Source organism: Talpa europaea, assembly GCF_964194135.1.
Source record: "Talpa europaea genome assembly, chromosome: 12".
Classification (NCBI taxonomy): Eukaryota; Metazoa; Chordata; class Mammalia; order Eulipotyphla; family Talpidae; genus Talpa; species Talpa europaea.
The window spans coordinates 10,686,363-10,708,700 of record NC_140079.1 but is presented as its reverse complement, the minus strand read 5'-3'; the positions used below and the strand labels follow the sequence as shown (position 1 = coordinate 10,708,700).

General features: G+C 46.7%; 1 protein-coding gene across 1 annotated transcript; it reads left to right on the top strand.

Annotated features, from left to right (window-relative positions):
- Positions 1 to 2,069: 2,069 nt before the first annotated feature.
- Positions 2,070 to 18,024, top strand: ACER1 (alkaline ceramidase 1; the record flags this gene model as incomplete). The annotated part of the gene is made up of 6 exons (XM_084250953.1): positions 2,070 to 2,162; positions 13,190 to 13,304; positions 13,389 to 13,530; positions 14,273 to 14,410; positions 17,463 to 17,600; positions 17,859 to 18,024. 6 exons carry the CDS (start codon positions 2,070 to 2,072, stop codon positions 18,022 to 18,024), a joined length of 792 nt encoding a protein of 263 aa, XP_084107079.1.
- Positions 18,025 to 22,338: the final 4,314 nt, after the last annotated feature.

Here is a 22,338-nt window from a genome sequence, read left to right as displayed (position 1 = left end):
AGCTCCAGAGCTTTCTCATCCCCCCACATTGAAATCTGTCCCCATAACACAATAAATTTCCATTCTCCCTTCCCCCAGTTTCTGGCACCCGCCATTCTGTTGTGAACTATGTGAGTTTATTAAATCCAGGGACTTCCTATAAGTGGGGTCACACGGTACTTGTCTCTGTGTCTGAGTTCTTTCCCTCAGCTCAGTGTCCTCAAGGTTCTATCAGAATTTCCTTCCTTTGTAAGGCTGAATAATATTCCATTGTAGGAATACACCACATTTCGTTTCTTCATTTACCCAGTGATTAAAAACCTAGATGTATTACTTGAAAAAAAGCTGCTTCATCTGGAATAGTTATAAGTGCACAAGAAGTTGCAAAAATTATATAGAGAGGCCCCCTGTATCCATTGCTCAGTTTTCTCCAATGGTACCTCTTATATAAGTATAATGTTGCAAAACAAGGAAATTTACATTGATATGATCTGCAAACCCTATTCAGATTTCAGCAGCATTTGTGCGTGTGCCTAGGCAGTTTCTTTATATGTATAACTTTGTAACCACCTCCTGCAAAGATAAAGCTTAAATCAATTTGTTTTTAAAAAGTAACTTTGTAACCCTATCACAAATGAAAAGAAGATATGACCAGACATGAAGACAAGTTTATTTAAAAATAAATACAATGTAAACACTGTCACCATTCTAACTGGATATGGTTGCCTGCTGAAAGGCTTTTTACAAAGGAATGTTTTAAGAAACATGAAGACGTACTAGCAGCAACAGAATTCCTTGAACTATGAACTGCAAAAGGTAGGGCTCACTTGCCACGCGATTCAACAATTTTGAATACAGGTCCAAGTATCGCCAAAAATTACCTTCCGAATAAACAATATCAGTTCATTAAATCTCCATCGCAGCCCCCAGGGGAGTTACTGTTATTGCTGATATCTTGCAGGTGGGGAATAGGAGCCGCAGAGAAGTGGTTCTCTCACCTTCTAGCTGTGCAATCTTGGGTAAATAATTTAACTTCTCTGGGCTTCAGTTTTCTGCCAGTGAGTCTTGGGGCAATTAAGAAAGTTACATGAGATAACAACGAGTGTCCAGCACATAGAAAAGAGCCTGGCACTGGTAGGCAGCCAGTGAAAATGTGACATTATTATTCCCACAAGGTTGCTTTAAGGTTCAAGGTCAGCTACTTTGGGCCAGGTGTTGAGCTGGGCCCTTGACCTGCTTTATCTCCACATGCCTTTGTAAGAGCTGGGGCTATCCTCCCCATACTACAGAGCAAACTGAGGCCCAGAGAAGCAAATTCACTTCCCAAGGTCACACAGCTTTACAAGGGAGGATCTCAGATCTGTCTGACTCTACAGTCACAGCTTTCTGTAGCCCTCGGAAGAGGTCTCAGGCAGACCTGGAATGCCACAGATTTCTATCAACATGGGGTTTTGAAAATGGCCCAGAGGGAAGGAGGACCTGTTAGGCTGTGGGGTCTTGACCAAAACTCAGGTCCCCAAAGGAGTAATGATTGGGCAGGGTTACATAAAGAATGCTAAGGGAGCTGCTCTGAGCCCCTTGGGGTAGATGTGCAGCTGTTACCCCTGATTTGGGAGGTAGCAACGTGGAGCTTTGATGGTGCACAGGTAATAAAACCTACTGGTTAAGATCCTGGACTCTGGACCCAGTCCATCTATTTTCACATCTTGCATGCCCTGGGTAAGTGAATTTGCTCTCTTTGCCTTGAATTTCTGCAAAAATATTCATCTTAGTAGCCTCATTATTACTATTTTAAATTATTGTTCTAAAATAGCCCCCCAAACTCTCAGTCCTCATGGGCCCCCTTCCCACCCACCACCCTCCCACCCCCTGCCCTGCCTCTACGGTGCCAGTCCCTCAGCTGGCTGATGTCCAGGGCGGCTGCCACCTCACAGCCAGGTGCAACTGCCGAGCGGCTCAGCAGGTTTTTCCTCTCAGCATGCTGTGGGCACCAAGTTGTCCTCTCCCCGCCTCGGCTGGGCCCGGCCCTTCTAAGCTTGGGTGCTCCTCACTGCTAGTCCCAGCCAGTGGAGGACAGGCACTGCGTCAGGATGCCCAGCATCTTTGCCTACCAGAGCTCTGAGGTGGACTGGTGTGAGAGCAACTTCCAGTACTCAGCACTGGTGGCGGAGTTCTACAACACGGTGAGGGCCCAGTGGCAGGGAGGGCTGGAGGTGGGAGAGTCCCCCCAGGCAGGGGTTCAAACCCCGACTTCCAAATGCCTTCACTGGGGAATCTTGTTTGAGCAGTTTGCCTCGATGAGCCTCCCTTTGCTCATCTATTAGGCAAGGGAACCAGCTTTCATTCATTCATCTGGGCACATTCTCCGGATTTTGTGGTAAGTTTTGGAAATGGTTAAGCCAGCCTCTGTTCTCCTGGCATGGAGAACACCTGTATGGCTCCAGGCATTTACAACCCAGAGGCTGTAATGACACTGACAGCTGCCGAGCACCCAGAGGGGGAGGGAGTAGATCAAGGAGGGCTTCCTGGAGGAGGTGAATGTATCAAATTTGCTCTCCCTAGCCTAGGTTGACCAACTCATCTGAGGCTGCTGGATATTGTCTTAGTTTTAGCGTTGGAGTCCCACATCCCTGGAGACCCTTCAGATTTGGGCACACCAGGAAATGGTCATTCTTTCTTCTGGTCCCTGTTAAGGAGGCTGGCCATATTGGAAGAGCTCGAAAAATCTTGGATACCTAAATACCAATGGCAACTAACCCAAGCTCAAGAGATGCAAACAGCCAAAGATCCATGCAGCTATGGGATCTCTATGTGGGGGTAGGGCAGGTGCTGACCCAGAGCTCCCAGGATGTCAGGAATTTGATGAAAGTGCTTGCTCTGTGCCCTACACATAGTATATGCTCAATAAATGGTGAGCAATGAAATCATACACATAGTGGTCTTTACTGAATACTTACTGTGTGCCAGGCACTGTACTAAATATTTTAGATGAAAAAAAAACTCATTTTAATCCTTGCAATAATAAAATATATATTACAGGAAGATCATCCCATTTACTGGTGAGGAAACAGCATTCAGGGAAGTTGCAGATTATGTCTAGGGTCGCCCTGGTGGTTAGAGACAGGACTTGAAGTTGGTGCATCCAGAAGAGTTTTTTTTTTTTTTAAGATTTATTTATTTATGCATACAAGAGCTGCGGTACAGGCTAGAGATGGGGGGGGGGTGAGAGGATTCACCAGAGACAGCTGGGAGCAGAACAGGCAGATGGACTGAAATACACTGCTGAGGGGAGCAGCGGGTGAGTCAGGAGAGGTCTGCCGCGCCATGTGGGTTTCTCCCTGGCCATCCGGGGATCGAACTCGTGCTGCAGAGGCTGCAGATTGCTTCATAGTGCAGTGCTTAACCCCTTGTGCCACCAGGGAGGCCCCAGAAGAGGTTTTGGTAGGGGTAGGAGCTTAGTTTGTGGAAGTTTGGTTGCTCTGACTCTTCTACCTCTGGCCTTACCATTTCCTGGAGCTGAGAGGTGGGAGTTGAAGAGTCCCTCTTTTTTGTTCTTCCTGGTCAGAGGTATTGGCCCCAAAGACGAGAGTCCTCAGTAATCTCACCTGTGAAATGGGAAGGGCTGAAAGTGCTGATCCCTCGTGAGTGAGGAAAGAGTTTGGGGTTGTGAGACTCTTGTCTCTGAACTGCTGCTAGTCCTGCAGTCCAGAATGTTCTATGTTCAACACACTCCCAGGTGGGGAAGGTGCCCAGAGAGGGCTGACTTCTCTGACCACGCACTCTCATACAAGATTCTGTAGTAAACATGGGCATGTTAACATAGTGCAGCTTTCTGTGGGCAACTTGTCAAACTGCATTGAGACATGGATTTATAAATAAGCTCCTCTCCTCCCTGACTGCATCATTGCAAATAGAATTTTCTGCAAAGAGATAATCCCAATAGGTGGCAAGATTTGGATACAAGTCATCTCTGAGTCACTTGTAATTGCAATAAATGCAACACAAGTCCGAACATTTTCACCACCATATGGAGGGCTGGCTATATTCTGGCGAGATACTATACAACTATTTAAAAGCAAGCTTTTGATCTTGGTATATAAACAAAAGGCAAAACAGAGAGCAGACAAAAGTTTTTTAAAGCTCAGCTCACATTGATTTCATCATGATCGTCTTAGGAGTCATGATGCATAGCCGGGGAATCTTTTGCTTTCTTGATGCTTTGCTTGCAGGAGCTCGGAGTCTGGGTCGGGGTGAGGCAGTGTCTAGCCTCACATGGCCAGGGTGTAGAGGACCCAGTCCAGGTTTAGGGGATCTTCGTAGAGGAGGGGACCCAGGAGTTGGGTTTTGAAGGATGAATCGGAATTTCAGAAGTGGGCAGGAGCCAGGGGAAAAGGAGCAGCAGAGAGAGAAAGAGTGTACAGTGTCCTGGGAAAAGGGGGGAGCTTAAAAGAAAAACCAGTTTGGGAATATGATGTTTCCGTGGCTAGAATATGATGACAGATAAAGATGAACAAGTTTGGAGGGTTTGAAATGTGCCCTGTGTTCATTGATGAGCTCCTTCATTCAACAAAAAATTCGATAAACTGACCTGTGTTGGGTGATCCTGGGGTCCTGAGGAAGCGCAAGGCCCCAGGCTACACAGGGGTGGGATTTTAGAATTAGAAATTGATTCAACCAGCGCCAGCATTACTTCATGGTAGCGGGAGGACAGGGGCCCACAGCGGCAAGAGGGGAGCCCTGGAGTGGGGGTATAAGGTCTCTGCAGGGTGGGGTGGAGGTAACCTCAATGCTTAAACAAGAATGAATGTTCTCGAAGGCATGCAGGGCAAAGGGAGCTGCATATGTCAAAGCCCTGAGGTTCGCCAGAACAGTCTTGTCAAGAAATAGCTGGGGCCTGAGGCCAAAGATCCTGGACTGCCTGTGTGTGTGTGTGTTGGGGGAGGTGGGGGGAGGCAGCGAGGAGAGGGAGGCTAGAAGGTTTCCTGTGCCAAGTGAGGAACATGTTCCGTGGGGAGCCAGGGGTGACTTTTGAGATGTAGGGGGCAACTGGGATTTCTGGTTGCATTTCACAGAGGGGCCAGGAGAGCCAGGAGGCAGGTCAGGGATGTGGGAGGGCTTGGGTCAAGCTGTGGGTTGCTCCAATGTCTACCTGTTCTGTGGGGCTGGTGGCCTCTTTCTGTGCTGCTGACAATGTAACAGTTTTAAGAGTGCATGTTTCTGTGTGTGTGTGTGGGGGGGAGAGTAGCTTCAAGGCCCACAGGTTCACTGAGCTGTTGAATTTCTTTTCTGTGTCATGCCAAAACATTAGAAGCTCCTCATCTCATCCGCTCCAGAAAGTTCTCTCTCAGATGTTGGGGTTTAAAACAAAAGGGTGTCATACCCAGTGGGGGAAGTTGCTTGTGAAAAGGCATGGAGCTAGGGGTAAGTGGGTGATGTCCCGGGGTGGCGCACAAAAGGGACAGTGGAGAGCGGAGTGGGAGGTGTAAGCTGCAGCTCTCTAACCTCCAGGAACCTCCTTACCTTCTCCTCACCTCATGCTGTGGAAGCTCTGTGCCTCTGTCCATCTCTTCCCTGAGTTCTGTGTGACCCAAAGGGAGACCCTGCCGTCTCGGAGTCCCTGCTGCCAGATCTAAAGCCTCCCCAACTGCTTTCCTCTCATCAGCATTCACAGCAAAAGCACTTCATTGGGAGACATCTCAGTCACCAGTTAGCTTATGTGGCCAAGGCTGGGTCCCCAAGGACACCCCCCAAAAGCAAGGAGGGCATAGTCCCAGCCCTGAGGGAGGGCAGCCATCATTCCTTGAATAATTGCACACAAGAAACTGGTGACCAAGCTCTGACACAGGCCGGGTCCCAAGTCAGTGGGTCTCTCTGCACATCTGTTCTCCAACAAGCCGTGGTGATCCCCACCCTGCGCTGTGCTGAGCTGCCTCCTGGGATGAGAGAGGGGTGGCCCTTTATTTTGCTATTCACCCAGCAAGGATTGATTGAGCCAGGCACTGTCCTAGGCTGGGGACATAGTGGTTGGTGATGGAAGCAGAGTGCCAATGCACAGCTCTTGCAGCATAGGTTCAGGCACATGTGTACATTGGTTGTGGGCATTTTTTTGCCTGCACACAAAAAATTTATTGTGCCCCTACTTTGTGCCAGGCAATGTTCTAGACATGGCAGAGGGGAAACAGTTTGCAGCACTGAACAAAAGAGCCAAACTCCCTGGCTCTGTGCACTTGGTTCTCTAATCCTAAACAGCAGTCTCGGGAGGTAGGGTCTCCATTTAAAGATGAGGAAAATGAGGCACAGATTGCCCTCAAACCCCATGAAGATAAAGAATTTGTTTTAGGGTACTGCTAAGGTCCTTGAGCATACAGGAGGTTGCAGGATAGGTTGTTGAGTGAATGAATGAATGAATGAATGAATGTGTCGCCACCTCTGGGGCCAGGACTCAGGTGTCCAGGGATCAGTGCTGGGCTGGCTCTAGACATGATCCCAGGCGGGTGCCTCTCCTGCTTTGCACAGTCTGGGTGGGGCCAAAGGTTGGGAAACTGGGGGCCCAGCCCCAGGGGCAGGGAGGGAGACCCTTGGAATGGGGCGGTCTCTGATGCTATCAGAGACTCTGGAGCCAGTTGGGGCTCATTAGTCACAGGCTCCGCCCGTAGTTCTATCCTCCTTCTGTGTACTCAGGGGCATTATCAAAAACTCCTGTCCTGGTTCTGCTGGCCTCTGAGCTTACAGCAGCTCTACCAACAATACCCCTGTCATTATTCTCTCCTGAATCAATAGTAGCAGCAGCAACAGCAGTCATGGCTTTTACTGAGCCAGGACCACAGCCCTGTCATGGTCTTCTGATGCCTGGTCTCATGCCTCCATGGCAGATGATTATTCTCTCCCATTTCACTGATGGAGATGAGACCCCGAAACATTGGGTTACACATCTGGGAAGCAGGGGAGTCCCATATTAGCTGTCATCATGTATCTAGTCTTTCAAGGCAGGTGGAGAGAAAAGCAAACTTCAGAGTCCTCAGGGCTGTGCAATCTCAGAGAAGTCATTCTACCTCTCTGAGGTTCAAGTTCCTCCTTGCCAAACATAAACTAGAAAGCCAGACCTTTCTCCTTTTCCTTTTTGGTAGGACAGGCAAGGATTAAAAACAATCACTGTGAAGCCATGCAATCAAAAGATGGGAAAGTACAAAGTACGTCCTACCCAGAACTTTCTATGTGCAAGATCCCCTACTCAGTGTTTTCACATGTGTGACTGGTGATCCACCTGTTTTGAGATCGTGGTGACAACAAGTACTATCAAGCACTATATTCTGGTTCCTGAGGGTACGAAGGAGAAGGGGGTGTCCTTGTTCTCATAGCCAGGTTTAGTTAGAGTTCCAAGTGTGAGGAAGTTGAGGTGGTACAGGCACAAAGTAATCCTCATGCCTTGGGGAACTGGGCAGGCTTGCCAGAGAAAGCAACATCCTGGGTTGCTGCAGGCAGGGCTTCACTGAGGTTCCAGGGTTCATGTCCCTGTCCCAGGTTAAAGGTGAGTAGCAGTTGGCTTGACTAAGAGGAATAAATGGGGAGCAAGAGTGTCACAGGCAGCGAGAAGAGCATGTACTGACTCTTGGGGGGAAGAGGGTGACCATTCGGAGCAGCTGAGTTAGTCCTTCCACCCAGATGCATAAGGCAGAAGGTGTGGAGGAAGTTTATAAACCAAGTTTAAGAGTTTGGACTTTATTTATGGGAGTCACAGATGTGTTTTAAATGGAGGATTTGGAGTTTGGGAGATTGTTGGCTCAGCATTTTCAGGCATGCTGGATATGCCCCAGGGCTGGCATTGGCTCAAGGCAAGAGGGAACATCAGATTTATTGGGATTTTATTCACTCGGTATCCACAGACCCTGTTCCCCTGACAGCTCCCTGCTCCTCCCATCCTGATTATGATCTTGGGATGGTCAGTCAAGCTACTTCTCCTCCTCTGTCCGAGGGTGGGATATGACTCAGGCTACATGCTCCAGAATTTTAATCTTGAGCAGGGATGTAAGGACTGCACACAATTGTTATCATCCAGGCCCTAAGAGATTGTCCATTAGAGGCTCAAAGACGTTCTGGTTTCTGTTTTCCTTGTCCTCAGCAATTTCTTTGATTAATGTAATATATGAATGAATGAATGAATGAATGAATGGATGGATGAATGAATGACCACACACATTTGTATTTATAGTGTAAGTCCACCAAAATAATTTTCTGTTGGCTTGCTAATAACCCTAGCTAATATACTAGGGGTGATAATTTTTCTGGAGTCAAGCAACAGGAAGCTAGCTTGAGCAAAAGCAAGCAAAAACTCCCAAAGAAATTAACTTCCGAAAAGAATACACTGGACAGATACTGGGATATCTTGGAAGGTGGCAAGAAGAGTTGCTTGGGAGATGGACCCGGGGGTGGTCTGGAGAATTCAGCAGCACAAGCGCTAACCCCGAGTATTGCTCCGAGCCTTGTCTCATTGCGGTGGCCTCCACATTTTCAACATCATGACAATGTCCAAAGGTCTCTTCAGAGAGTTGTGAAATGGTGAGACTCAATTTCAGTGACTTCAGGGTTCCAGGTCTGCTCCAATGTTCAAATTGCCCAAAGAGAAAAATCTGATTGCCTGGCTTGGAGTAGGGGTCTACTTCATTGTGGTGGGGGTTTCATGATACAGACAGGGCAAGTGTTGGGGAGGCCTCTGTGTTTTGGGAGAGCACACTGGGAACTGGGCTGCCATCCTGGAAATGTCTTTGACCTTGTCCCTTGACCGGAGATCAACAAGGATGTTGGTGGAAGCATGGACTGGAAACCAGTTAGCTCATGTGGCCAGTTGCTGGGTCCTCAGATTCTGACCTTTGAACTGTTTCCACCATCCCCCAAGGACACTGATCAGCTTGTCTACAATGAGGAGGATGCCTAGCTCTGCAACCTAGATGCCCAAGACCCGGGTTCATAGTTGCTGACCTTGTGTCAGATGAACAGTTTTCCACAGTCACCACTGGACTCTATTTTTGATCTAGATGGTTCTGAGAAATGACAGAGCACCCCAGGTAGTAGGGTGCTAGTTCTTTATTTTCTAAGATGGGATGCAGCCCTTTCTGAGGGTGAGATTTTACTGGGAGGAGGTCCAGGTGTGATTGAGTGAGCAAGGTTGCTGTCTGCAAATTAGCAGGAGGAAGACCAGGAAAACACTGGTTTCTGAGATGACCCACTGGTTTGCTGTGACCCAGATATGTCTGGGGGGACTTTGTGGGGTATCAGATTCCTGCATCCAGTTAGAGACTTTGAGCCATAAAAATTTTGGTGCGAATATTCTTGTGAACTTAACTGTACTTGTAAGTTAGTGAGGCCTGGAATCTTTTAGGCTGAGCCCATGAAGGGGCAGGGGACATTATGCTTATGTCACAAATCCAGAGATGGAGGCTTAGGGTAAGGAAGTTACCTTCTCAAGCTCCATTGTTCATGAGTAAGGGAGCATGGATCTGATTGCATGTTGTTTGTACCCCAAAACCTATTAATCAGGATGCTTTGTTTCAAAACACCTAATTAAAAGCAACTGCAGTAGAAAAAAATCTTAGAATTATTGTTTTAATGCAAGTCTGGAGGTAGATGGTTCCTGGATAGGTTAATTCAGCAGCTCAACATCTTCAAGCTACTTGGTTCTTTCCATCTCTCTGTTTTTCTTTTTCTTTTTCTTTTTTTTAAAGATTTATTTATTTATGCATACAAGAATGGAGGTACAGGCCAGAGGTGCGGGGGTGAGAGGATTCACGAGAGACAGAGTGGGGAACAGAACAGGCAGACTGACTGAAATACACTGCTGAGGGGAGCAGCGGGCGAGACAGGAGAGATCTGCTGTGCCATGTGGGTTGCTTCCTGGCTGGGGATCAAACTCGTGCTGCAGAGTCTGCAGTTATCTTCATAGGTTGCATCCTAACCCCTTGTGCCATCATGGAGGCCCCCCCACTCTCTGCTTTTCTCATCCTAGAGATTTGTTCCAAAATATTGTGCAGGGATTTCCTGGGGTCTCTGAGGCCCTTTCGGGGGTTCCTTGAAGTCAAAATTATTTTCATAATAATAGGAATAGTTCTTTTTCCTTTGCAAGGGTACACTTTTCCGAATTTTCCAGAAACCACATTGACATGTGATGACATTTTCTCTTTGATGGTCAAGGGAATGTGTACTTGTATAGTTGGATGCTTTGAAAAGATCTTGCTTTCCATTTTTAATACAGTAAATCACATTAGCTATAACACACATAAGCAAAAGCTCCTTGGGATCTTCAATAATATTTAATTTTTTAAAGATTTATTTATTTATGTATACAAGAGCTGGGGGTGTAGGCCAGAGGTGCAGGAGTGAGAGGATTAACCAGAGACAGAGTGGGAAGCAGAATACGCAGATCTACTGAAATACACTGCTGAGGGGAGCAGCAGGGGAGACAGGAGAGGTCTGCTGCGCCTTGTGGGTATCTCCCTGGCTGGGGATCAAACTCATGCTGCAGTGGCTGTGGACAGCTTCACAGTCCGAGACTTATCCTCTTGAGCCACAATGGAGGCCCTGGATCCTCAATAATACTTAAGAATATAAGCGGGTCTTGAGACCAAAAAGTTTGAGAACCACCATTGTTTGTGAACATTTGTTTTTGCTCTCCGTCTTGCTTCCTCATGGCTGCAAAATGATCACCACATCTTAAATATCACCCCATGTCCAGAGATCTTTCCACTTGGCTTGATTTTGGTAAGGAGAACTTTCCTAGAAGATCTTCATCAAACTTCCATTATGTTTCATTGGCCAGATTTATATCACCATCCATTCCTGAACCAATAATTGACAATGGAAGTGACTCATGCCCTGGGGCTTAAACCTACCTTCTTGAAGGCAATGTCCTACTAATGCCTGAATGAAAGTCATAATTATGTACCCAGGAAGAACAGGGGTATATATAGCTTAAAATATAAGTTCAGTGGCTGTAGCAGAGACCTAAAATAATAATGAATTTATTATTTTAATAAATTTAGTGAATTTATTAAAGTTCTTATACAATCACAAACTTGGGCAATCGTTATCCAGGCCTGGTGTGAGAACTCTAAGGTGTGCCAGAGACCCAGGCTCCTTCTAGATGGTTGCTTTTCCATATCTAGTTGTTGACCTCATTTGTATGATCCAAGAAGCTACCCCACCAGATCTGCATCTCAGTAGAATAGGAGTAAGGGGCGTTTTCCACTAGATAGCCATGTCACATAGAAGAAAGCGGGAATCAGATAGCTTGTGCCAGTGGTTACTGGTTTGTGTTATTCCTTTGCCAGTTGTTTGCCCCTTATGGGTCTGAGGCTTTGGCCTCCCCAGAAGGATGTGTTCTCTGAATACTGAACCAAATCACAGTTTGGTTAAGGAGGAAGAAGGGAGTGTGACTGTCTCTGTGCTCCCTCCCCACTCTGCTGTAACTGCCGTGTTCTCGCTGGTTATTGTTATTACTTTGACTTGTGTCATTCATCACTCATTGATTAACACCTATGAAGTTGTTTCTGCTGCTGTGATAAGCAGGACGCTGTTACTTCTCACTGAAACTCACATGTGATGTGATTTCAAACTCCAGATTCTCCACTTACTGAGTGGGTGACCTTGGTTGGACCATTTGACCACTGTGAGAATCAGTATCTCTTTCTATAATGTCTCTGTGCCAATACTTATCTGGCAGGATTGTTTTGAAAATGAGATAAGATTCTGGGAATAGGCGCCTCACTGGTGGCTGAGGGGTTAGGTTTCAATGCTATCACCACTATGGCCTGAGTTCGATCCCTGGCCAGGGAGCTGACCCACATATGGCCCAGCAGATCTCTCCTCTCACCTACTGCTCCCCTTAGCAGTGTATTTCAAGAAATCTGCCTGTTCTGCTCCCCACTCTGTCTCTGGTGAATCCTCTCACCTCCACACTTCTGACGTACACTCCAGCCCTTCTATGCATAATTAAATACATACATCTTAAAAAAAAAAAAGATTCTGGAAATAATAAACCTTGCCTAGAAGATAGTCTATGTCTGTATAGGGAGACAGGTAACTAAAATCCACGGACCACCTTAGTAAACAGCATAGCTGTGCAATGATGGCATTCTGAACAAGGTGCAGCCACATCCACAGGCCTCCACATCTCCTTGCCTCCCCCAAGAAGTCTTTCCTAGCTATCCCAGCTCACAGCAATATTACTTCTTTGTCTCAGCTAGCCAATGCTGCCTAACAAATCACCCTTAAATTTAGTGACTTGAACCAATTACCACTTTTATTTTGCTCATGAGTCTATAAGCTGGTTAGCATTTAGCAGGGATAGTTTATCTCTGCTCCACTTGCCATCAGTTGGGGTGACTTGAAGTTGGGGGACAGTGGTAAATAACCAGGGAAGAATCAATCATTGGGGAACTGGAAAAGTCCCATCGTCTCTCTCAGTCTCTCTGTGGCCTCTCCAGCATGGCGACCTCAAAGATACCCAGTCTTCTTGTATGGAGGCTCAGAGTTCCAAAGTCTCACACCCTGAGATTGTCACATGGAAGCCATAGCCCTTTATATGACCTAACCTCGAAGCCATGCAGCATCATTTCTGCTTCATGCCACTTGTTGGAGAGTCACAAGGATATTGCTTTGTCTTTCCTTGTCTGTAAGGCCTTGGCTAACTCAGGACCACCACCTATTTCAGTTCATAGCAAGTAAAGGACCAGCCTTAAAGAGCTTCTTAAGGACTGACCTGGAAATGATAGATTCAAAAACATCCCTAACCTTTTAACCAGACCAAGATCAAGGTCACAATGAACTATAAAGAAGGCTGGGAAATGTAGTCTTTAGTTGAGTAACTGTGAGCCCAAGTACAACTGGGGTGATACTATATCTGAAAGGAAAAATGGGGAAATATATGTAGGAGGTTAGTAGATCATCTTTGCCACACTTATTGATGAATGAATGAACCCATAAGAAAAATGGAATGTGTAAAGGATCTATTGATAACGGTTGGCTGTCCAGATGAAAGATGGACAAACCTGGGTTGATCAATGACCTTTAATTAATTAATTAATTGATTAATGAAAGGAATTGCCTTTAATTAATTAATTAAAGGTGGCAGGTAACTGGTTGGCTAATGACTCAGGAATGAACAGAGGAGCCGCCCTCCTCTGCCTCCCCTGTTTGACAACATCATTCTCTTCTTCAGTTCAGCAATGTCACTTTCCTCATCTTTGGGCCTCTCATGATGTTTCTGATGCACCCCTATGCCCAGAAACGCTCCCTCTACATTTATATCACCTGGATCCTCTTCATAGTCATAGGTAGGTGGGGGTCTATGACTGTGGGGTGGTGGGGGCGGGAAGGGGCAACCACCATGACCTTCTGCCTTTTGTCTCTTCTTCCAGGTCTGTTCTCCATGTACTTCCACATGACGCTCAGCTTCCTGGGCCAGATGCTGGATGAGATTGCTATCCTGTGGCTGCTGGCCAGTGGCTACAGCATATGGATGCCCCGCTGCTACTTCCCTGCCTTCCTAAGGGAAAACAGGTAGGACAGGGCCACCCTCTGGCAGGGTGGGACCTGACCTCTCTGTTGATCCTGCCAGGTCCCCTCCTGAGTCCACTTGGGAGCCTTGGAATCCCTTCCCTGACCACCCTTGGATTTTGTCCTTACTCTGCCTTTCTTGACAAGCCCCTTGTCTGACTGTGCTTGAGTCCCTGGAAATCCTCTCCTTATCCATGTTTTTAGAAAATCTTTCTCCTAATCCCACTTGGGCCACCTGGAACCTTGCATAGACCCTGTCAGAATCCATCTGGGGATCCTAGGACACCGTGCCTAAGCTTATCTGGGCCTCTCCCATGAGCCTATCACTGGGGTTTCCTAAAATATTTCATCTTATCTTTCTAGGCCTCTCTATTCACCCACTGGAAACTCCTCATCCTACCAGACCCACCCAAGGCTTCCAGGATCACACTGCCTTTCCTAAATCCCTCAGTTGACCTCACTTGGGCCCTAGCAGCCTCTTCTAAGTCCTCTCATGTCCCCTGAGACTCTTCATCATCTAGCCTATGCCCTTCCTACAGGTTCACCTGGACCCTGCCTGAGCCCACTGAGGCTCCCTGAAGCCTCTGAGAGCCCACCTGGAAACCTCAAAACTATTTTTTGAGCTCAGTTGGGCTCCCTAGAACCCCTACTCTTTTCTCATCCATCTCTGCCACAGGAACTCCACATGACCCTCCCAACATCTCCTCACACCCACCTCCCTACAGCTCAGCCCTTCCCCCCGCAGGCTGCAGTTCTCACTCCTGGTCATCATCACCACCGTGGTCAGCACCTTCCTGTCCTTCCTGAGACCCACAGTCAACGCGTACGCCCTCAACAGCATCGCCGCGCACATCCTTTACATCGTGGTCCAGGAGTACAAGAAGTGGGTAGCAGCTGAGGTGGGGGGGGAGGGAGTCCCACAGCCCTTCCACAGTGCTCTACCCATACCCACCGTGTTCTCACCGGTGCCCACTGGTGCCAGGCTCACCTGCCGAGGAGGGGCAGGGCCAGGAAGTGTGACATTGTACCTAAGACTATCTGACTGCAGAGCTTGTCCCTTGCCTTGTGACCCCCGTCCCCCTCCCCCCCCGGTGTGCATCAAGCAGAGAGCGCCGCACCGTGAACCTCCATGCCCGCTAGGCAGTCCCAATACCATCAGCATTTTGTCAGCCTCCATTCCCTCCAGATTTCATATAAGGCCACCCATTAACTTTCCAGGATTCAACTCTCCTGATAAATATTATTAACTCAAGTGAAGTCTTAGCAGTATACAGAAAAGGTTCTCAAATGGGGCAATTTGCGGAGAGTTGAATAAGGTGTTATTTGCAACGGAGAGGGAAGGGCATAGGAAAACCACTGGGGATCATTTAGAACTGCAGTGCTAATAAGAATGGTATTCTGTGACCACAGGTGACCTGGGCTGGGCAGTGGTGGAGGGAGTAATTGGAAGAATCTGAAGGGAGAAAGCCTGTTGGAGAAGGTCTCATTTGCAGGAGATGTGATCTCCACGCAGCCAGCCTGAGCCAACTCCACAGTACTCCTCCCCTACCCCACACACACCCTTTTGGCTTCTCCCACTCATCAACCTACGTGGAAACCATTGGCCAACCCAACCGGACCCCAAGGACAAGGAAGTACCTGGATTTCTGCACAGTCTGGTCCTCCCCTCTTCCCCAGCAAATGGCAGAGTGGAGAAGCATAGGGAAGGATCTAGAGGGACAAAAGGACACCGTGGCTCAACAATTCTAACAAAATTAACAATACTTTCTTCAAACAGTCTCTACTACCCAGTTCAGATATTAGATTGTTCAGTTTCTCATAGATGCCTTCCCACACCTGGTCTTGCTTAAGTCAGGATCTAAACACAGTCTTTTAGCTTCCTCATTTCAAAGGAGCTCCTCCCTCCCTCCCTTTCTTCATGCTTCTGATTTGATCACAGAAACTCACAGGTTATCCTGCAGAACCGCCCACATTCTGGATATGGCTGATTGCTTCCTGTAGTGCCTTCAATGTGTTTCCTTGTTTTTTTGACTATTTTTTCAAATTAATAATTAGACCTAGATTTAGCTTTACAAATTTCTTAATTCAGAATATTCCATGCCTGGCACTGAGTGCCTTTTTTTTTTTATTTAAGATTTATTTATTTATTTATACAAGCACTTGGTATAATCAGAAGAAGCTCAGGAGGGTGAGAGAATTCACCAGAGCCAGAGCGGGGAGCAGAACAGGCAGACTGATGAAGTACACTGCTGAGGGGAGCAGCGGGCACGACGGGAAAGGTCTGCGCACCATGTGGGACACTTGCCAGTGGCTGGGGATCGAACTGGCATGGCAGAGGTTGCAGGCAGCTTCGCAGTCCAGCACTCAACTGCTGCACCACCGGGGGAGGCTCACTGAGTGCTTTTTGTTCCATCCCAGTAGGACTCCATAATGAGAGGTTGTCCCACATTTAGTGCCGTTAAGGTTGGCCAGTGGATTTCAATGGTATGGTTCCTTCAGTTTTCCACTAGCTTTTCAAATAATGATTTCAGCAGCCACTGATGCACGATACCTTGATTTATCATCTCATTAGGTGTTGCAAAAGGGTGATTTGCAGATTCTGTTATTTCTTTTGCATTGATTAGAGTTCTTTCATCAAGAAAGACTTGCTCATCAACTTAGAAATGCAGTTTGAAAAGGAAACACAGAATAGGTGATTGATTCTTTCCCTTTATTGGTCAATTTCCAGAGTAATGAGCTGGTGCCTTAGTCATCTCTAGTACTGACTAATGCAGTTGTTTCTTTTCTTTTTTCTTCTTAATATTGTGAATCACGGATGTTTATATTTCTGAAGTGTTTCAATCTATTGCATTCACTATGGTTTTTAGCTTTTTATTTTGAAGTAATTACAGACCCAGAGTATGTAGCATAGATGGTAGAGTCTTATGCTGGCAATGGCTTATATAACCATAGCACAACTTCAAGGAGAGAAATTGACAATGGGACAACACTGTTAACTCAGCCGCAGACTTCAGATTTTACCAGTCCTTATTCATTGCTCTTTTTTGATGTTCAAACTGTCCCATTTTATTTTTTTAAAAGATTTATTTATTTATGCATACAAGAGCTGGGGTACAGGACAGAGGTGTGTGTGTGGGGGGAGAGGATTCACCTGAGACAGAGTGGAGAGCAGAACAGGCAGACTGACTGAAACACACTGCTGAGGGGAGCAGTGGGCGAGTCAGTAGAGGTCTGCCTTGCCATGTGGGTTTCTCCCTGGCTGGCCGGTGATCAAACTCATGCTGCAGAGACTGTGGATTGCTCATAGTGCGGTGCTTAACCCCCTGTGCCACCAGGGAGGCCCCAAACTGTCCCATTTTAGACTAATGATTGGCATCTGGTAAGCAACTGCCAAAGCAAGCACTTTACCATAAAGGAGTTATTGCCTCTTGAACCTACTGTCTCTCTGCTAAGGGATACTGGGCTAGCCATGTTGTCCAGGAAACACAGATTCTGACAAATTGTTCCAAGAAATGGCACCCTTGCCCATACAGATACATGGTTCTCATGCACTGATCCACTGGCATAATTTACCTATACTCCCAAACACACAAACAGAGAAGGGTTTTTTGGTTAATAATTTGGCGATCTGTGTTGCCAGTCTGCCATGTAACTTTAGGATGGAGCAGGGGCAGAACTTAATCTCCCTGACTTGGGTTTCCTTACCTACACAATGGGAACAGTAGCATTGTTCTGCTGACTGAGTTTGTATCTGAAGGACTTGGAACTGCCCCTGACATCCTGTCTGTGCTCAGTGGGTATTAGCAATAAACAGAGGTGACACCCTTGACTCTTCCCTCCTCCCAACCAAACCCTCTTAGACGGAGGTGCTGCCCACTAGCCCTTCAGGCTCTGTTGGCTAAACCAGGCTCTAACCTGCCTTCCTCTTTCTCTAGGACGAACAATAAGGAGCTTCGGCATTTAATTGAGGTCTCTGTGGTTTTATGGGCTTTTGCATTGACGAGCTGGGTCAGTGATCGTTTGCTTTGCAGTTTCTGGCAGAGGATTAGTTTCTTCTACCTGCATAGCATCTGGTAAGCACCTGCCCTGTGGCTGGGGGTCTTCAAACCAGAGAATCGTAGATGCCTAGAGCCTGGGGTCAGAGATGGGAGGCACAGACCCTGGGATTGAGTGTGATATGGGGTGGGGGCCATCCAGAGGTCAGGCCCAGAAGGTCTCTGTGGATGGTCAGGACCCACAAGAAGTAAAAAGAGGACCCGGATGTCTTGGGGGCCTCAAGCTGGCGTCAGGGGCCTGGTCTGTTCTCACCACTTTGTCCTTGCATCCCATAGGCATGTCCTCATCAGCATCACCTTCCCTTATGGCATGGTCACTATGGCCTTGGTGGACGCCAGGTACGAGATGCCAGGTCAGACTCTCAAAGTACGCTACTGGCCTCGGGACAGTTGGCCCGTGGGGCTGCCTTATGTGGAAGTCATGGATGACAAGAACTGCTGAGTATGGGTGGTTCCTTGACTTCTTGACCAACCCACCCATGTCTTGAAGAGAGAGACCTGGACTAGAATCTGAGAGACAATCTTGGTTCCTTCCTCCGGTCCCTTTCCCATCCTCCTCGTGCTGCACATCCTCACCCCAAGTGGGCATGGACGTCATGACCACTCTTTGTGACATTCTGATGAACCTGTGGGGCCGGCATTGCTCCCCTCCATGCCCCTGCTCTCTTTCATGTCTGCATTTGTTTCTGCTGCTCCCTGTTTTCACACGACCTGGTGAGGCTGGATCACCAGATGCTGTCATCATGTGACACCTCCTGTGAAAGACTTCAGGCTGGGGCTTGGTCCCTGGGTACCTTATAAATAGCGGTGGTCACTACCAAACTCTTTGGACCTGTCCTTGGCCACACAATATCCCTAGCACCTGGGGGACACCTCACAGAATGGACATGTTTTCCAGCATCTCATTCTGCACTCACACATGTGTGCAGACCCTCGCACATGCTCACCCATGCCCCTCCCCTGACTTGTGAGGCTGCCCCACTGATTTGTGGGGGCAACGTGGAAGCCTGCACTGGGTCATTGGGCACTGGGTCATGGGCCTCAGGAGGGAAGCTGAGGTGGCCAGTGTAGGCTCTCAAAGTGAGGAGAGAAGTCAAGGATGGTGGTGATTAAGAGCACAGGGTTGGGAGTTAGGCAGACCTAAGTTTGAACACTGCTCTACCATTTTGTAATTGTGTAATCTTGGGGAAGTGATTTTTTCCTACCTCTGAAGCTTAAGCTTATCTGTAAAATGGAAATTTTTCTTCCTTCATGGGATTTATGTGTGGAGAAAACAAGATGATGCACATAAAATGCTTATCATGGAGTCTGGCAAACATCCATCTATCTGCTGATTCTCCAATTTATCCATCCATTAATTTATCCATTCACTACCCATCCATTCATCCATGATCCACCCAGCCACCTACCCAATCCTCTGCTGACCTCCAACTGAACCATTCATTTGTCTATTCTTTAATCATCCATTGATTTATTCATTCATGCATTTGTTTATTCTCTTTACCTATTATCTTTTTTATCTATCCATTTATTCATTAATATTTCCATCCACCCATTGAACTTTTCATTGAACCATCATCCATCCATCCATTTATTCATCCATGGAATCATATATCCATTATTCATCCATCATCCATTTTCCTTCTATCCATTTATTTATCCAACTATTTGTTCATCTCTCCTTTATCCATCCATCCATTTATTCATCCATGCATATTTAGCCATCCATTTGTCTATTCATGGATCCATCCAAAGCATTCAATACTCCTTCCATTTACCTATTTTCCTATTCATTCACTCACTCATTCAATCCTGTTTCTGGCCTCTTCAACAAATACATACTCACTTCTTGTTATATGTATAACAGTAGCCACTGGGGATACAAAAGCAAGCAAAATCCCCACCTTAGTGAGGATACACATGTTAGATAAACAAAAGTCTCAGAAAGGAGACATTGCCAGACACAGAGAGTGCTACAAAAAATAAAAAATTAAAGCTTAATGATAGTCTAGAGAACTGTGGGGAGGGGGAACAGTCCTTCCAAATGGATGATCAGCAGGAAATGCACTTTCAAGCTGAACCCTCAGTGACAAGAGGAAGCCAGTCATACCAAAAGCCAGGCAAGAACATTCTGGGCAGGGGGAAGGTGTGAAGCCCCTGGGGTGGGAGTCAGCTGGAGATATAAAAAGCAAGCTGTTGTACAGCTTAATGAAGGAGAGGATATAATAAAATGTTTTTAACCTGAATGAGTTTTAGTATCCATGCACTTGACATTTTCTGCAAAAGATGTGTGTCTGGAATGTTATCAAGGGCCTGGAGAACATCACTCAAAATGGACTGGAAGCAAGTCCATCTGGCCTGCTTGAGAGATGGGGAAATGGAAAGAGAAGAAAGGCCACTCATATGTGCTGGGTGGCTACTATGTGACATATGCCATACCGCATCGTTGACCCAAACACCCCTCACATGACTCTCCAGATAGGCAAGCGTATTCTCATATTAATAGATTGACTCAGAGAGGGAACATGACTTGTCCAAGGTCACACAGCCTGGACTTGAACCAACTCTGTCTTTCCTTGAAGTTTCTTGCACCAGTGAGTCAGCAGTAGGACTGAACCCATTCTGACTACAGGTGTGACAGGGGGGAAGAGGAGCTAGTGGGTTCCAAAGTCTTCCCTTCAACCACATGCTCTGTCATGAGTTGACATTCTCCTGAAAGGGGCTGCCATTAAAAAAATGTGTAATAAAATGCCCTACAGGCTCTAGGATCACATCGACCCTGGGTGGGGCCTGCAGCTTAAGGATTGTAACCAAAAAGAAAAAAAAAATGGGCATGGGGGGACACTAAGAGAGAGAAAATTGCAACTGTCCAGTGTACTGGCCTTCCCTGGAGAAATGCCTCATTGCACATATTCTTAGTCTTCTCTGAAAACATCTATGGCTTCCTATTGTCTGTGGGATGAGTCAGATGTCATTCAAGGTGGCATTCCAGGTCTGCTCTGAGTTCAAGTTCATCTGAGATAGGTCCCTGCTGCCACTGGGAGTCATAGTCAATATAGAGCTGGTGGTATTCGGTATGAACACCACCGTGAATATCTGTGACTTGCAGGAAACTGTGCTGAGTACATTGGTGACTGTCAAAAAAGAAAAAAGGATGGGTAGATACAGGCAACATCCTGGAGGCCAGAAACAGGATTAAAAAAGACACCTACGGGGAAAAAGCTATGTCTTCCTTTTGGGTGCAAATAAACTCTACCACTGGAGGGCGATAAAGACCTTATGTAGTAGCTGTTCAGTCACAGACAAGTAGTCTCCCCTTATCCAAAATGTTACTTTCTAGCTAGCTCTCTCTAGTCTGTTTCACTTTCACTGTCTGTAACATCAGGATAACAAGTATCAATGAGGCCTTCTGCGAAAGCTCAAATTGCTATTTGTTTTTCTTTAAATCTATTCCCTTTGAACACCCTGATAAATTTCAAACAGAAGACATTGTGTCACTTTAAGAAGTCATTTGTCATAGATAAAAATAACCATTTGATTAGATACAGTAGCAACAAGAAGTGTTATGAACTGCAACATAGTATTTCTTAACCCAAGCTGCACTTTATAGAGTCCCTGCTGAATTTATTTTTTTATTTTTATTTTATTTTTTTATTTTATTTTTTTTTAATAGAGGCATGCTTTATTTATTTATTTATTTATTTGTTTGTTTGTTTATACATGCACTGGGCACAGTCAGAAGCACGGGAGGGTGAGAGAATTCACCAGAGCCAGAGCGGGGAGCAGAACAGGCAGAAGGACCGAAGTACACTGCTGAGGGGAGCAGCGGGCGGCAGGAGAGGTCTGCGCGCCATGTGGGACCCTCCTCCAGTGGCCGGGGAGCAGCTGGGGATCGAACCGGCGCCTCAGGCGCGGGCAGCTTCGCAACCCAGCGCTCAACCGCCGCGCCACCGGGGAGGCCCTATTTTTATTTTTATTTCTTTAAGATTTATTTATTTACTTTATACAAGCACTGGGTACAGTTAGAAGCGTGGTAGGGTAAGAGATTCACCAGAGTCAGAGCAGGGAGCAGAACAGGCAGACTGATGAAATACACTGCTGAGGGGAGCAGTGGGCGCAGCAGGAGAGTCCTGCGTGCCATGTGGCACCCTCACTGGGTGGCTGGGGATCAAACCAGTGCTGCGGAGGCTGCGGACAGCTTAGCAGCCCAGACTCAACTGCTGCACCACCAGGGAGGCCCCCCAGCTGAATTTAAAAAAGAGAGAGAGAAGGGGTGTTAGGAGAGGAATTGGCTTTATTTTACTCTAGATTAATAAAGCCCGAACCCCTGGAGATGGGACCCAGACATTTTTCTTTTTTTGCCTGTTGGTTTTTTTCAAATTCCTCAGTGTCCAGGTAGGGTTGAGAAGTCCTGCTCCATAAGTGGCCACTTGTCCCTGACTCTGAACTCTGGGTCTGATCTCTTGTCCTCATGGGAGATTAGAGGATGCCCATGGGGAGTTGAAGACATGTGAATACCCAGTCAAGGCTTTCTTACTGAAGGAATTAGAAAGACCACAGGGATAATTAAAAGGCACTAATCTTCTCTCTATGGAATTCAATATGATTCCATCTAGTGCAACAAGCATTTATTGAGCACCTACTTTATGCCAGGCACTGTACTTGAGACACAACAATGAACACAAGTAGATGCTCTTGGCACTTCTGTTCAAACCAGGGAAGGAAAATGTACTTAGTAAGTAAATATGTATATAAT